Source organism: Bos taurus, chromosome 8, assembly GCF_002263795.3.
Source record: "Bos taurus isolate L1 Dominette 01449 registration number 42190680 breed Hereford chromosome 8, ARS-UCD2.0, whole genome shotgun sequence".
Classification (NCBI taxonomy): Eukaryota; Metazoa; Chordata; class Mammalia; order Artiodactyla; family Bovidae; genus Bos; species Bos taurus.
In genome coordinates this window covers 39443495-39459706 of record NC_037335.1, presented here as the reverse complement: position 1 = coordinate 39459706, position 16212 = coordinate 39443495, and the positions used below count along the sequence as shown (strand labels likewise).

Genomic DNA, 16212 nt, shown 5'->3' with positions numbered 1-16212 from the left:
AATTTTATTGATTTGAGCCCTCTCCTTTCTGTTGATGAATTAGCTAGAGGTGTATCAGTTTTGTTTATCTTTTCAAGTAGCCTACTTTTAGTTTCATTAATCTTTTCTTTTTTTCATTTCTATTTCATTTATTTCTCTGATCTTCATGATGATGCTTTTCTTCTAATAACTTTGGATTTTTTTCTTTAGTTGCTTTTGGTGTAAGATTAGCTCATTTATTTGAATTTTTTCTTATTTCTTGAGGTATGGTTATATTGCTGTAAATTTCCATCTTAGAACGCCTTTGCCGCATCCCAAGGGTTTTGAATTATCATGCTTTTTTTTTCCATTTGTCTTTAGGCATTTAAAAATTTCCTCTTTTATTTATTCAGTGATTCATTGGCTGCTTAGTAGCAAATTGTTTAGCGTCCACATGTTTGCATGTTTTTTTGTATTTTTGTTGTTTTTTTTTAAATAGTTTTTCTTATAGTTGGTTTGTAATCTGATAATGTTGTGGTTGGAAAAGATGCTTGATATGGTTTTAATGTTCTTAAGTTTACTGAGGCTCTCTTTGTGGGCCAGTGTGTGGTCAGTCCTGGAGAATGTTCCATGTGCACTTGAGAAGAATATGTATTCTGTTGCTTTGGGTGGAATACTCTATAAATATCAGTTAAGTCCATGTGCTTTAAGGTTTTAAGACATGTGTTTACATATTGATTTTCTGTCTGAGTGATCTGTCCATTGATGAAAGTGAAGTGTTAAACTTCTCCTTTTTTATCTTTTGTTGTTGATTTCTCCTTGTATGGCTCTTGGTATTTGTCTTATTTATTGAGGTGCTCCTATGTTGGGTACATATATATTTACAATTGTTTTGTCTTCTTTTTGGATTTATCTCTTAATCATCATGTAGTGTTCTTCTTTGTCTCCCATGACAGTCCTTATTTTAAAATCTGTTTTGTCTGATAAGAGTATTGCTACTTCAGTTTTCTTTTGATTTCCATTTGCATGGAATACCTTTTTTTTTATTCCCTCACTTTCAGTCTGTATTGTCTCTAGATCTGAAGTGGGTCTCTTGTAGATAGCCTGTGTCTGAGCCTATTTTTTTGTGTCTGTGTCTTTTGTTTGGAGGATTTAATCTGTTAATGTTAAAGGTAATTATCAATATGTGTTTCTTATTGCCATTTCATTAATTGTTTTGGATTTATTTTTGTAGGTGTTTTTTCTTCCCCCCTTTTTTGTTCTCTTGAGATTTGATGGCTAACTTTAGTGTTTTGTTTGGATTCTTTTTTCTTTTATGTGTGTGTATCTATTGTAGATTTTTGGTTTGTGGTTACCATGAGGTTTTGTAATAGCAGTCTGTATATAAACAAGATTGTTTTAAGTTGCTGATCTTTTAATACCAAACGCATTTCTAATATCCTGCATTTGTGCTGTCCTCACAATTTCTGGTTTTGATATTATATTTCTGTGTGGATGATTTCCTGCCTTTACTGTATATTTGTCTTTACCAGTGAGCTTTTCCATTTACAATTTTGTTGCTAGTTGTGGCCTTTCTTTTCTACTTGAAAAGTTCCCTGATGATTTTTGCTGAAATGCACCTTGTAATCATAATAAGATTAACAAGAGCTGGTCCTGCCACAGCATTAACTCTGGAAGGGGAAATGTCTGTGGAGACTGACCTCAGTCCTAGGTGGGTCTTTAGGTACTTCTGGTTCCTAGCAACATTATTGATAAGCTGAAACTGACACGAGTTAGTATGTTTATCTCTCTTTTAAAGTGAGGAAATTAACCAAATGACTCTTTTTCTTTGACTTGATCTGACAGTTCCTTTTTAGAGTTTTTGAGGTAGAGTTGTCTTGGTCCTACTCTTTAATACTGACAATTCTGGCCAATTCAGAGATAGTTCAGACATTTACTCATCCAAGGCAATACCCTTGGCGCCATCTAATAGTGGATCATACCCAGTGGGTATGAAGTAATGTCTCATATTTGTTTTTTGTAAATACTTTATTGATATATAATTCAATTCCATGCATTTAAAGTCATATGTTTCACCCTTAAAAATGTACAGTTCAGTATTTTGTATTATCCTCACAGAGGTGTCCAGCCATCACTACCCTCAAGAAACCCCTGTGCTTATTGGATATCACTTCCTAACTCTCTATTCTTCCCTAGTTACTTAGACAACCACCAGTCTAGTTTCTGTCTCAATAAATTTACCTTTTTGTCTCAGCAAATTTGAATCATACAATATTTGGTCTTTTGTTACTGACTTCTTAAGCTCATATAATGTTTATAAGGTTCATTAATGTTGTATCACTTCAATTCAGTTCAGTTCAGTCGCTCAGTTGTGTCTGACCCCATGGACTGCAGCACATGAGGCTTCCCTGTCCATCCCTACCAACTCCCAGAGTTTACTCAAACTCATATCCACTGAGTCGGTGATGCCATCCAACCATCTCATCCTCTGTCATCCCCTTCTCCTCCCGCCTTCAGTCTTTCCCAGCATCGGGTCTTTTCCAATGAGTCAGTTCTTTGCATCAGGTGGCCAAAGGATTGGAGTTTCAACTTCAACATCAGTCCTTCCAATGAATATTCAGGACTGATTTCCTTTAGGATGGACTGCTTTGATCTCCTTGCTGTCCAAGGGATTCTCAAGAGTCTTCTCCAACAACCACAGTTCAAAAGCATCAATTCTTTGGTGCTCAGCTTTCTTTATAGTCCAACTCTCACATCCATACATGACCACTGGAAAAACCATACCTTTGACTAGACAGACCTTTGTTGGCAAAGTAATGTCTCTGCTTTTTAATATGCTGTCTAGGTTAGTCATATCTTTTCTTCCAAGGAGCAAGCGTCTTTTAATTTCATGGCTGCAGTCACCATCTGCAGTGTTTTTGGAGCCCCCCCCCAAATAAAGTCTGTCACTATTTCCCTTGTTTCCCCATCTATTTGCCATAAAGTGATGGGACCAGATGCCATGATCTTCGTTTTCTGAATGTTGAGTTTTAAGGCAGCTTTTCACTCTCCTCTTTCACTTTCATCAAGAGGCTCTTTAGTTTTTCTTTGCTTTCTGCCATAAGGGTGGTGTCATCTGCATATCTGAGGTTATTGATATTTCTCCCGGCAATCTTGATTCAGCTTGTGCTTCCTCCAGCCCAGCATTTCACATGATGTACTCTGCATATAACTTAAATAAGCAGGGTGACAGTATACAGCCTCAACGTACTCCTTTTCTTATTTGGAACCAGTCTGTTGTTCCATGTCCAGTTCTAACTGTTGCTTCCTGACCTGCATACAAATTTCTCAAGAGGCAGATCAGGTGGTCTGGTATTCCCATCTCTTTCAGAATTTTCCACAGTATATTGTGATCCACACAGTCAAAGGCTTTGGCATAGTCAATAAAGCAGAAATAGATGTTTTTCTGGAACTCTCTTGCTTTTTCCATGATCCAGCGGATGTTGGCAATTTGATCTCTGGTTCCTCTGCCTTTTCTAAAACCAGCTTGAACACATGGAACAACAGACTGGTTCCAAATAGGAAAAGGAGTTCGTCAAGGCTGTATATTGTCACCCTGTTTATTTAAGTTATATGCAGAGTACATCATGAGAAACACTGGATTGGAAGAAACACAAGCTAGAATCAAGATTGCCGGGAGAAATATCAATAACCTCAGGTATGCAGATGACACCACCGTTATGGCAGAAAGTGAAGAGGAATTAAAAAGCCTCTTGATGAAAGTGAAAGTGGAGAGTGAAAAAGTTGGCTTAAAGCTCAACATTCAGAAAAGATCATGGCCTCTGGTCCCATCACTTCATGGGAAATAGATGGGGAAACAGTGGAAACAGGGTCAGACTTTATTTTTCTGGGCTCCAAAATCACTGCAGATGGTGACTGCAGCCGTGAACTTAAAAGACGCTTACTCCTTGGAAGGAAAGTTATGACCAACCTAGATGGCATATTCAAAAGCAGAGATATTACTTTGCCAACAAACGTTTGTCTAGTCAAGGCTATGGTTTTTCCTGTGGTCATGTATGGATGTGAGAGCTGGACTGTGAAGAAGGCTGAGTGCCGAAGAATTGATGCTTTTGAACTGTGGTGTTGGAGAAGACTCTTGAGAGTCCCTTGGACTGCAAGGAGATCCAACCGGTCCATTCTGAAGGAGATCAGCCCTGGGATTTCTTTGGAAGGAATGATGCTGAAGCTGAAACTCCAGTACTTTGGCCACCTCATGCAAAGAGTTGACTCATTGGAAAAGACTCTGATGCTAGGAGGGATTGGGGGCAGGAGGAGAAGGGGACAACAGATGATGAGATGGCTGGATGGCATCACTGACTCGATGGACGTGAGTCTGAGTGAACTCCGGGAGTTGGTGAAGGACAGGGAGGCCTGGCGTGCTGCGATTCATGGGGTCGCAAAGAGTCGGACACGACTGAGCGACTGATCTGATCTGATCTGTTGTTCCATGTCCAGTTCTAACTGTTGTTTCCTGACCTGCATACAGATTTCTCAGGAGGCAGGTTAGGTGGTCTGGTATTCCCAGCTCTTGAGTAATTTTCCACAGTTTATTGTGATCCACACAGTCAAAGGCTTTGGCATAGTCAATAAACCAGAAGTAGATCACTACTATTTGGCATAGTCAATAGAGCAGAAGTTGTATCACTTATCAGTACTTAATTCTTTCATGACTGAATAGTGTTCCATTGCATTGATATACTAGGAGAAGGCAATGGCACCCCACTCCAGTACTCTTGCATGGCCAGTCCCATGGACGGAGGAGCCTGGTAGGCTGCAGTGCATGGGGTCCCTAAGAGTCAGACACGACTGAGTGATTTCACTTTCACTTTCCACTTTCATGCATTGGAGAAGGAAATGGCAACCCACTCCAGTGTTCTTGGAGAATCCCATGGACAGCCTGGTAGGCTGTAGTCCATGGGTTCGCACAGAGTTGGACACAACTGAAGCGACTTGGTGGTGGCGGTATTGATATACTACATCTTCTATAACAACTGATCAGTTGATGGACATTTGGACAGTTTCCAACTTTTAGATATCATGAATAATGTTTCTGTTAACATTTGTATACAGGTTTTTGTGTGGATGTATGACATCATTTCTGTTGTGTATAAACCCAGCATTGCTGAGTCAAATGGTAATTCTATGTTTAGCTATTTGAGGCACCCCAAGACTGTTTTTTTCAAAGTGGCTGCATTGTTTAACATTTATGCCTGTAGTGTGTATAGGTATCTTCATCATAGTTTAAAAATTTCTTCTCATGATTTTGAGTTACTGTCTAATGTCTTATAATTTCTACCTGTAGAATACTTTTTAGCATTTCTTGTGGAGCTGGCCCTTTATCTAAGCTTTTGTTTATCTTAGAATGTCTTAATTTCTACTTCATCTTTAAAGAATTATTTTGTCAGATATAAAATTCTCATTTGACTTTTTTCTCTTTGAGCTCTTTAATTATGTCATCCAATTTCTTCATGACCATATTGGTTTCTGATGAGAAATTGCTATGAGTCTTACTGAGAATGCCAAATTGAGGATGTAATGAGTCATTTCTTTCTTGCTGTTTTTGATGTTCTCTTTATATTTGTCTTTTGGTGGTTTGATTTTTAATGTGTCTCGGTGTGCATCAGTTTGCATTTATCATCGTGCAATTCATTCACCTTCTTGGATTTGTGTGGTTCATGGTTTTCATCAAATTTGGGGAGTTTGGGGCCATTATTTTTTAAATATTCTTTCCTTTTCTCTACTTTCTCTTCAAATCTCTGAAATTGTCATAACGTAATGTTGGCAGACTTGAATGTATCCCACAGGTGTATTACTTTTGTCCATCTTTTTTCTTTTTTCCCCCTGCTCTTCAGACTAGATAATCTAATTGACTTATCTTTAAGTTAGCTGATTATTTTATTTAAACCTGTTTTTGAAACAGTCCAGTGAATTTTTCATTTCGGGTGTTGTGCTTCTTTGTTCCAGATTTTCACTTTTTATACTGTTCATCTTTGTTTACACGTATTTCTCCTGGTTCCTTTAGTTTTTTGTCCATGGCTTCCTTTAGGTCTCTGAGCACATTGAAGGCAACGAATTAAAATTATTTAATAGTTTTGATTGATTAAATCACTTTATGACTTAATCAATCATTAAGATTGACTCTATTAATTCTAGAGCCATGGACCAGAGTTTCACATTGGGAATACCAGCTGCCATCGCTAAACCCTTCCTGAGCAGAGAGCAAAGTAGAAGTGCTGCTAATTTTTCCCACCATTTTAAAATTGTCTTTTTCCTGACTCAGCAATTGCTTGGTTGTTGCATATCTTTGACTGTTTTCCAGAGTTCTCATGAAATTGATTTTGACAGTTTTTACTGCTTTTTGTTGTTGATTTTATATAGGAATATACCGTTTTCACTGATGTCACTCTGCCTTTACTTCTGTAATCATGGTTTATTCTAGTTCTTCAAACATATTTATAATGACTGCTTTGAAATTTTTGTTAAATCTTACATCTGGGTCTTCTTATAGGCATTGTCTGTTACCTTCCTTTTTTTGTGCCCAAGGATTACACTTTCCTGTTTCTTTGCATATCTCATAATTCTTTTGTTAAAAACTGGACATTTTAGGTAATATAGCACATCCAGATTCTGATTCCTTTGGGGGATTTTAAAATTATCCTCCTGTTACTGGTTTTTTAAAAAATTTTTTTCTATGGTTACAGGGTGTACTCTATATAATTTCAATCCTCTGAAATTTTTTGAGACTTTCTTTGTTACTTAGGTTATCTACTCTCTTGTTTAATGTGTCACATGCATTTGAAAATAGTGTATAGTCTGACTTGCTAGGTGTAGTGTTCTCTAAATGTAAACTAAATTTGGTTAATTTTAAATTTTATATCCTTTGTTTATTTTTGTCTTCTCCCAATTTCTGAGAAATTTTGAATATATGTTTCTCCTTCTGGCCCTTTGTGTTTTTGCTTCATGTATTCTATTGAGCCTTGAAATTAGTGGGGCTTCCCTGGTGGCTCAGACGGTAAAGCTTCTGTTCTGCAATGCAGGAGACCAGGGTTTGATCCCTGAGTTGGAAAGATGCCCTGGAGAATGGCTACCCACTCCAACATTCTCGTGTGGACAGTTCCTTGGACCAAGGAGCCTTGTAGGATACAGTCCATGGGTCGCAAAGAGTCAGACAAGACTTTGCGACTGTCCCTTTCACTTTATTAGTGAAACACACATTGAATATTATTATATCTTCCTGTTGAGATGGCCCTCTTATTACTGTGAAGTGTTCCTTTTTATCTCAACTAATCTTTCTTTTTTTTTTTAAGTTTACTTAGTTTAATGCTAATGTTGACTCATCAGGGGTTTTTTTTTTTGCCTTGTGTTTTCATGGTGTATCATTTTCCTACTTTTTAGCGTCAACCTGTCTATATCCTTTTGTTTAAATTAGTGTTAGTCACTCAATCATGCCCGAGTCTTTGCAACCCTATAGACTATAGCACACTAGACTCCTCTGTCCATGGGATTCTCCAGGCAAGAATTCTGGAGTGGGTTGCCATTTCCTCCTCCAGGGGATTGTCCCAACCCAGGGATAGAACCTGGGTTGTTTAAAGTATGTCCCTTGTAAATAACACAGTTTTCTTCTTAATAATCCAGACTGATATAATATGTATTTTAATTGGCTTATTTACATTTATGTATAATAAAATTACTGATGTGTTTGTGTTTATAACCTTATTTGTTTTGTATTTTATGTATCTTTAGGTTTCCTTCTTTTCTGCCTTTTTTAGGTTGATCAAGTATTTTTCTTTCTTTCTTTTTTTTTTTACTTTATCTCTTCTGTTGGATTTTTTTTTTTGAACTAGTTTTTGTATTTTTCTTTTGGCAGCTACCCTAGATATTATAGTGTACATTTTTTGGTTTATTACAGTCTTAAGCTAGCATGTTATTTTTCAAACAATTTGAGAATTTTATAACAATTTAACTGTATTTACTTCTTTTTGCATTTGGTGTTAGTGATCTATTTTACTTTTGTACACATCACAAACACACAGGTATACAAATTATTATTGGTTTAAATGTTTATTGTTCTTTTACTCTTTCCTATTCATTTGTCATACAGTTCCATGCTTTCATCCGTCATCATTTTCCTTCAGCATAAAGAACTCCTTTTAGTATTTCTTGTATTGCAGATCTGCTGGTGACAGATTCCTTCAACTGTTTATCTTTATTTCACTTGAACCTCTTGATACATTTTTTACCTTTGCTCAAGAAAACCAGAGCCAGACAAAAGTTAATGTGATAAAGATATACTTTTTTAAACAGTAGTAAGGAAAGCTACTCCAGTGTAGAAGCGGGCTTAATTCTGAATACAGTCTGAAAAAGTGGAAATTTATAGCCCAGGAACAAGTAGGATGGGGACACTGGGGAATCACAAATTACTGGAGGAGACATCAGGTCTGGGGGGGATTCTTGCTGAGCAGACCATGGTGATCAGATACCAGCTGGGGGATTAAAGGAGTGCAGAATTTGATCAGATATGTCAGAGGTGGCAAAATCTTGCTAAATGGATTTAAGCAGGATTCCTGCTTAAATTGGATTCTTCAAGGAAATAAACTTTTAGGGTCACTTAGGGGAGGGTTCAGAGAAGCCTAATTAAAAGTTGGTCTAGGAAAGAATCTTTGTCAGCACTATACTTTTGTGTTTTCTTGTGGTCTTTACTATCATGCACTTAATTTTTTGTTTTGTAATTCTCTAATGGCTTCTCTGGGTCATCTACGATGAGATGCTTAAAGTTAGGCAATGTTTTCATTTTTGTATTTTCCATACCCATCTTGTGCATATTATAGAATAGAGACTGTTACTATTAGTGGAATGACTGTTCTTGGTCTAAAATGATATGGGATTGAATCACAGTTTTGGTAGTGGCTTAGAAAATAAGAAACATTTTGAATTAATTTTTTATTAAATAAAAATAAGAATAATTTGGACTTAGTGTATAGGGAAAGAAAAGGAGTTAAAAGTGACTTTGAGGTTTCTTTGAATCTATTCAGTATAATGTATATCTCAGACACAGTGTCACTGCTTTTTCTTTCTTCCTGCTGCTGCTAAGTCGCTTCAGTTGTGTCCAACTCTGTGACCCCATTGATGGCAGCCCACCAGGCTCCCCCGTCCCTGGGATCCTCCAGGCAAGAATACTAGAGTGGGTTGCCATTTCCTTCTCCAATGCATGAAAGTGAAAAGTGAAAGTGAAGTCACTCAGTAATGTCTGACTCCTAGCGACCCCGTGGACTGCAGCCTACCAGGCTCCTCTATCCATGGGATTTTCCAGGCAACAGTACTGGAGTGGGGTGCCATCGCCTTCTCTGTTCTTTCTTCCTAGAACAGCCCAATTAACATGAACTAGTTAGAAAAAATGTGAATTAAGTAATAATATATAATTGCCATTTTGGAATAAGATGGTGTGACTAAACATGACGTAAGCACTGTCTTTTGCTTTTGTTTGCTGTGTGACCTAACCATTTTCCTTTAGGGGTGTATCCCCTTGTTCTGACCCTTTTGTGCCAATTTATATGGATACATTTGTTTTCCTATTTTAATACATATAATTAAGGTTTGGAGTCTTCTGTTAAGAAATAATTATTCAGCATTTAAAAAAATCCTGATGTTTCATCAGTATGAGTTCACTTTTCCTGCTTTGTATAATCATAATCACACTGTTGTTTGAAAATCATGACATTATCTTGTTCAGAAAAATATCCCTATCATCATATGCTAAGAATAATGGTTCCATATGCAGTTTTATTTGCATGATTACATTTAAACTAAATGACATTTTTTTGCTAAAGTTCTCTTCTTAGTACTCTTTTTTCCAAGGTAATCTCAAATCAGGTCTTTTACATTCCCTTCCTGAGTAATTTCATCTCCCACTGTGTTTCTTTTTTTTTTTTTTTTTTTGTAATTGGAGTATAATTGCTTTACAAAGTTGTATTAGTTTCTGCTGTACAACAAAGTGAATCAGCTGTGTAGGGCTGAGATATATACATTTCCACTGTGTCTCATATATGTACCTGAAACACTGGCAATGTGACTTATTTTGTGGAAAGAGGTAAGGTAGTGCCTTGTACCTTCTAGATAGAAGAAATATCAAGTTTAAAGCATTTTTTCAGTGCAGAATTAGACTAGATCCAGATGGTACTCAGAGAAAATAATTACGTCTCAAATTATTAGAATAGTATTCTTTCCTGTCATCTTATGATTATTTTAAAGTTTAGAGACTAACAAGCCATTATTCTCTAGTTTCAAAGTGGCATATGTGGTGGACTCTTTGTATTCATTAGTGGCTTTTATCTGTTTTCCCCTTTCCCTTTCTTTTTAACAGGAGGCTTGCTGTTTTTATTTAATGAATTCTTTAAAAGAAAAAAGAAGTTTATTCTCCATTGTACTGTTAGCTTCCTTTTACTTTAGTCCCATCCTGATAACTAGGACCATAATCTTTGGTGAATCCTCCAAGTTTCCTGCATAATCATGTAACCCTGTGTACTTAGTTGCTCATTCATGTCTGACTCTTTGCTACCCCATGAACTATAGCCTGCCTGGCTCCTCTGACCATTACATTCTCCAGCAAGAAGACTGGAGTGGGTAGCTATTCTCTTCTCCAGAGGATCTTCCTGACCCGGGGATTGAACCTGGGTCTCCTGCATTGCAGATTCTTTACTGTCTGAGCCACCAGGGAAGCTCCCATATAATCACACGGGGATGCACAACACCCCCTCCCTGTCATACAGAGTCATTAGGATTTTGAGATCATTATTTTATAGTATGGAATCATATTATACACTCTTTATGTGCTTCTTGCTTTTTTCATGAAAACATACATTGTAAAAAATCTGTTCAAACCAACTGCCTTTGTACTAACTCATTCTTTTTATTAAATTTCATAAAGGTCCATGGAATGGATTATACCACCTCAGTTTTTTCTTATTTCCTGCTTTTGAATTTACATTTTATTTCTTTTTAATTTCTTACTACTATACTACATTTTTAGGAGTACCCAGGAGAGATTGCTGGCTTAAAAACACATTTTAAATTTTTACTGACATTGATTTCTCATGACTGCTATACAGGTACTACTTTCTCAGAAGTTGTGCTAGTTTATGTTCCTAGCAATTATGCAGTGTAGTTCCCTTTTCACTACAGTTCAGTCAGCACTAGATGCTATCCCTCTTAGGTGAATGGGGATAAAGTGATATTACTTAATTTAAATTTACATTTTCTTCAATACTAATATTTCCATTCTTTCTCTTGCTTTTTAGTCTTGTGGATTTGCTCCACTGTGAATAACTTATTTCCATTTTTTTTCCATTTTCACTTTTAATATTTTTATTTTGCCTTTTGAATCTTGATTTTTATTATAACATATTTCAAGTAATTCTTTGTGTAGAAAGATAAAATACATATCAGTGTGCTCACTGCTTCTCAAATTTATCATTTTGTCATTTAACTACAGACTTTTTTCTAATATGTTATCATGATGTCGAAAGTGTCACTTAGTCATGTTTGACTGTTTGTGACCCAATGAACTGTAACCTACCAGGCTCCTCTGTCCATGAAATTCTCCAGGCTAGAATACTGGAGTGGGTTGCCATTTCCTTTTCTAGGGGATCTTCCTGACCCAGAGATCAAACTTGGGTCTCCTGCACTGCAGGCAGATTCTCTACTCTCTGAGCCACCATCCTGATGAGTTATATTAATAGATTTTCTTAATTTAGCCATCTCTCCAATCTGCAAATAAATGAACTTTGTCATATTTTTTTCTAAGTAACATTGCTAGATTTTGTTTGCAAATGTTTAATTTAGGATTTTTGAATTTATTTTTGTAAGTAAGATTTATCCTTTTATAATATCTTTGGTTTTGATATCGTGGTCAAACTGAATTTAAAAATGTGTCGGTTTTCCTGTTCTCTTTTTTCTTAGTATTTGTTTCTGATTTAATTGAAATGTGAATAGAAAATATGGTATGTATGACCAGTCTCTGGTATTTTTGGAGACTTGTTTTTAGCCTCCACATGATTGGTATGTACTTGTGTGGGTTCTCTCTGTGTTTGGAAATAATATACATTATTTAATTTTGTGGTTTAAGTGTTCTATATGATTTTTAAAGTTCACTGGCCTTCAGCCTTTTGTTAATGTACCTTCTAAATTTTTTTTGAAAAAAAATCACATATCCTTGCATTTTAAGTTGATGTTTAAAAGTTTTCATTGTACGTTTAAATAGTTCAGAGAATATAATAAAAAGTATATTGTGTAAAACTTGATATTTAAAAATAAAACTGTTTCATTGTTCTTTTTAAAGCACCTGGTGACTCAAATATTTTCGTTATTTGGTACCCTCAGTATTATTTAAAACAATATTGTTGGGTTAACCCAGTATTATTGGGTCAACTTTACTGTACAAGACAACTAAAAAACCTAGGTAAACTGTTTTTTATAATATATTTGAAAGAATCCTAGCAGTCAAATGTTACAATATAGGGGGAAAATATATTTAATTAAGAACTTACTTGTAAGTGGTGTTGAACCAGAAGATTTTGACTGCTGCTGCATTTTGCACAGATTTTAAGAGTTATTGCTTCAGCCCCACTGCAGATTATAGATGTTATTGTAAATGTACTTTAATATCTGTAATAATTTGTTTCTGTTTCTTTCTTAGGAATCACACCTGTATATCACAGTATGTTTGCTTTAATGAGTGAAACAGAAAGGATCTGGTATCCACCCAACCATGTCTTCCATATAGATGAATCAACCAGGCAAAACGTACTCTACAGAATCAGGTACTTTCTCCAGTAAAGTAGTCACTTTTAACTTAATGGTAAAAGGCAAAGTGGGAGAAATTACCAACCATACTTTTTAATTGCAAGGTCTTTAGTATCGGAGACCAGAACCAATTAGCATCTAATCTTCATTTGGGCTTCCCAGGTGGTACTAGTGGAAAAGAACCCACCTGCCAATGCAGGAGATGTAAGAGACATGGGTTTGATCCCTGGGTTGGGAAAAATCTCCTGGACTGGCAACCCAGTCCAGTATTCTAGCCTGGAGAATCTCATGGACAGAGGAGCCTGGTGGACTACAGTCCATAAGATGGTAGAGTCTGACACTACTAAAGCAACTTAGTATGCACGCACACACTTCTTCTTTTAAGAGTCTCTTTCCCCACTAGATAAAGTGTTCATACATGCTCTTTTACTAGAATGCTCTGAGAATAAAGCTGTTTTGGTAGGGTGCTACTTTTCCACTTAAGACTATAAGTAAAATTTGAAAAGGATAAGAATGACCTTTACTTGAAAAATCCTAAATGTTTGGAATACTGATAATTTCTCAGAAAACTTGATGTTTTATATAATAATCTGTGATCTCACATCCATTCTTTTTAAAAACTTTTTTCAGTTGAAGTGAGGGAAGGATAAGATTTTGCCAGTGGTTATTTACAACCTCAAATTACAAATTGTGTAATAATTTTTGGTGATATGTAATACCAATTTAGAGAAATCCAGAGGTATTTTATGATTTAAAAGAATGAAACAAAGAAATAAGTCCAGTCTGTTCTTACTTCTGAATCTGAAATAGATCAGTTCCATAGAGAGTTAGTGTTGCATAGTAAAACATGACCATGAACTCATTCATGATTATAAAAAGGAAAGAAAACCTTAGTAAACTAAAAGTTAAGAGAGACATTCATACCATGATTAAAGGATATCTGCAAAAACCATGTGGCAAATAATATTCTTAAATGATAAAATATTAGCATCATTCTCTTCTAAAGTCAGGAATAAGATAAAAAGCAAAGATAACATGTATATAGTTATCTACTTGTATATAGGATTTTGGTGGAGTTCCTAACCAATACAGTAAAACAGGAACAATATTTCATAATTGAGAACAAAGAAGGAAAAAGTCATTATTTGGAAATGATATGATTATTAACAAAAAAATATGAGCAAATCTACAGGCATCCGTAATAACCATTCAGCCCAAGGCTGTATTTATGGGATCAGTATGTTAAGTACCATAAACAAACAGAAAGGAGGTCACTTAAAATAAAGACTAATAAAAGCAAAAAAACATAAGGTACTTAAAATTAAACCTATTCAAATTTATTAAGACTTTTATGCAGGTTTTAAGACTTTTCAAATTTGTGTTATTTAAAGAAGCAGAGTAATATGCAACATATGTTTCACAGAATATCAGTATCTTATTAAGAATATTTTCTTTATCAATTTCTATAATTTCTTTCTGTAATCAGCAAGTAGTGTATCTTTTTATTTTAAAATGTCTGTAGAGCAGTAATCTGCAGTCTTTTTCTATAAGAAGTCAGATAGTAAATATTTTAGGCGTTGTGGGGAATAGTTTGCTGATCTCTTCTAAAGAATTAAAAAATGTTTCCCTTATCAAATTCACGACTTCCTCCTACTTTTAAATTAAGGGAGCACATATGCACTGCTACCTATAATCACAAGTACTAAGGATAATGTAACCAGAAACTGCCCCAAAGAGATTTTATATAATTTTTAAAAATTCTGCCTGTCTGTGGTTTAGAGGCTCTTCTTCATTTCCTTTATTACATATTTATGGGTTATTTCAGAATCAACATAAAAGAGCAACAATTATTAAACTGTGTTGGAGAACTTATAATGTATAAAGATGTGATTTATATGACAAATATAGAATAAAGGGAATGAAAGAGAGTTTTGTATTGTATTAAAATTAAGTTGATATTAATAAGAACTAGATTGTTTAAGTTACAATGTCTTTTGTAATTCTCCGAGAGACTTATATGCCAAAATTCAAAAATATATAGTAAAAGATAAAGTAAGAGACTTAATGTATTAATAATACACTAGAAACTTAATGTATTAATAATATACTAGAAAATATCTATAGCAATAATGAAACAAATGAACAAAAAGACAAAAAAATCCTAGTAGAAGCAAGATGACAGACATAATACTTTATTAACAGTAATAGCCTTAAGTGTAAATGAATTAAACTCTTAAAAGGCAGAGACTGAATAACTCAATTTTTAAAAAATACATGTTACATCCTGTCTATAAGAGGCACACTTTGCACTCAAAAACACAAATAACTTGAAAGTAAAGGATTGAAGAAGATATACCAGGCATTGAGTAACCAAAGGAGAGTTGAGAAGCTATATTATCAAGCAAAGTTGATTATAAGATATATGTTGTTGCTAGAGGTAGGGGAGGGACATTTTATAATGATCAAGGAGTTTATCCATTAGGAAGCATAATATTTGCTTGTAATTACTATAAGTTGGATCCAACTACAGAGCTCCAAAATAAATGAAGCAACAATGAAAAAATTAAAAGGAAAACTGGACAGTTCAACAATAATAGTTGGAGACTTCAATGCCTCACTTTCAGTAACGGACAGAACAACCAGACTGAAGATCAATCTGCATGGAAATAGAAGACTTGAACAACACTGTGAACTAGCTAGACATACAAACATAGAACACTGTACCTAATGACAGGACAGTGCATATTCTCTTCAAGTGCATAGGAAATATTCTCCAGGTTAGACCATATGTTAGTCCATCAAATGAATCTCAGTAAATTTACAAATATTGAAATCATACAAAGTATGTTCTCTGACCACTGTGGAAGTAAATTAGAACTCATTAACAGTAGGAAAACTGGGCAGTTCACAAATATGTGGTAATTGACACTATTCTAAATAAATAATGGGTCAAAGAAGAAATCACAAAGGAAAATAGAAAATATTTTGATATAACTGGAAATGAAAACGGATCATGTGAAAACTTAGGGTGAGTGAGTGAAGTCACTCAGTCATGTCCGACTCTTTGTGACCCCATGGACTGTAGCCTACCACGTGCCTCCATCCATGGAATTTTCCAGGCAAGAGTACTGGAGTGGGTTGCCATTTCCTTCTCCAGAGGATCTTCCTGACCCAGGGATTGAACCTGGTTCTCCTGCATTGTAGGCAGATGCTTTACCATCTGAGCCTTAGGGTATGCAGCTAAAAACCATGCTTTAAAGTAAATTCATAGTTGTAAAAACTATATTAAAAAAGTTCTCAAATCAATAACATTCCATTTTAACAAAGTAGAAAAAGAAGAGTAAATGAAACTGAAAGCAAGTTAAAGAAAGGAAATAATAAAGATCAGAGTAGAGATAAATGAAATAGAGGATAGAA

General features: G+C 35.3%; 1 protein-coding gene across 7 annotated transcripts in view; it reads left to right on the top strand.

The window, feature by feature from the left end:
- Positions 1–16212, top strand: part of JAK2 (Janus kinase 2) — a 118314-nt gene that overhangs the window by 39149 nt on the left and 62953 nt on the right. For 6 of the 7 annotated variants that reach the window (XM_024996127.2, XM_005209981.5, XM_003586385.6 and 3 more), the window contains one exon: positions 12689–12812. In XM_024996127.2, coding sequence (XP_024851895.1) covers positions 12712–12812 — 101 coding nt within the window. In that variant the 5' untranslated portion in view covers positions 12689–12711. Of the gene's footprint in view, positions 1–7966; positions 12452–12688; positions 12813–16212 lie in introns of those variants that run through there. The other variant, XM_059889552.1, reaches the window with a different exon arrangement.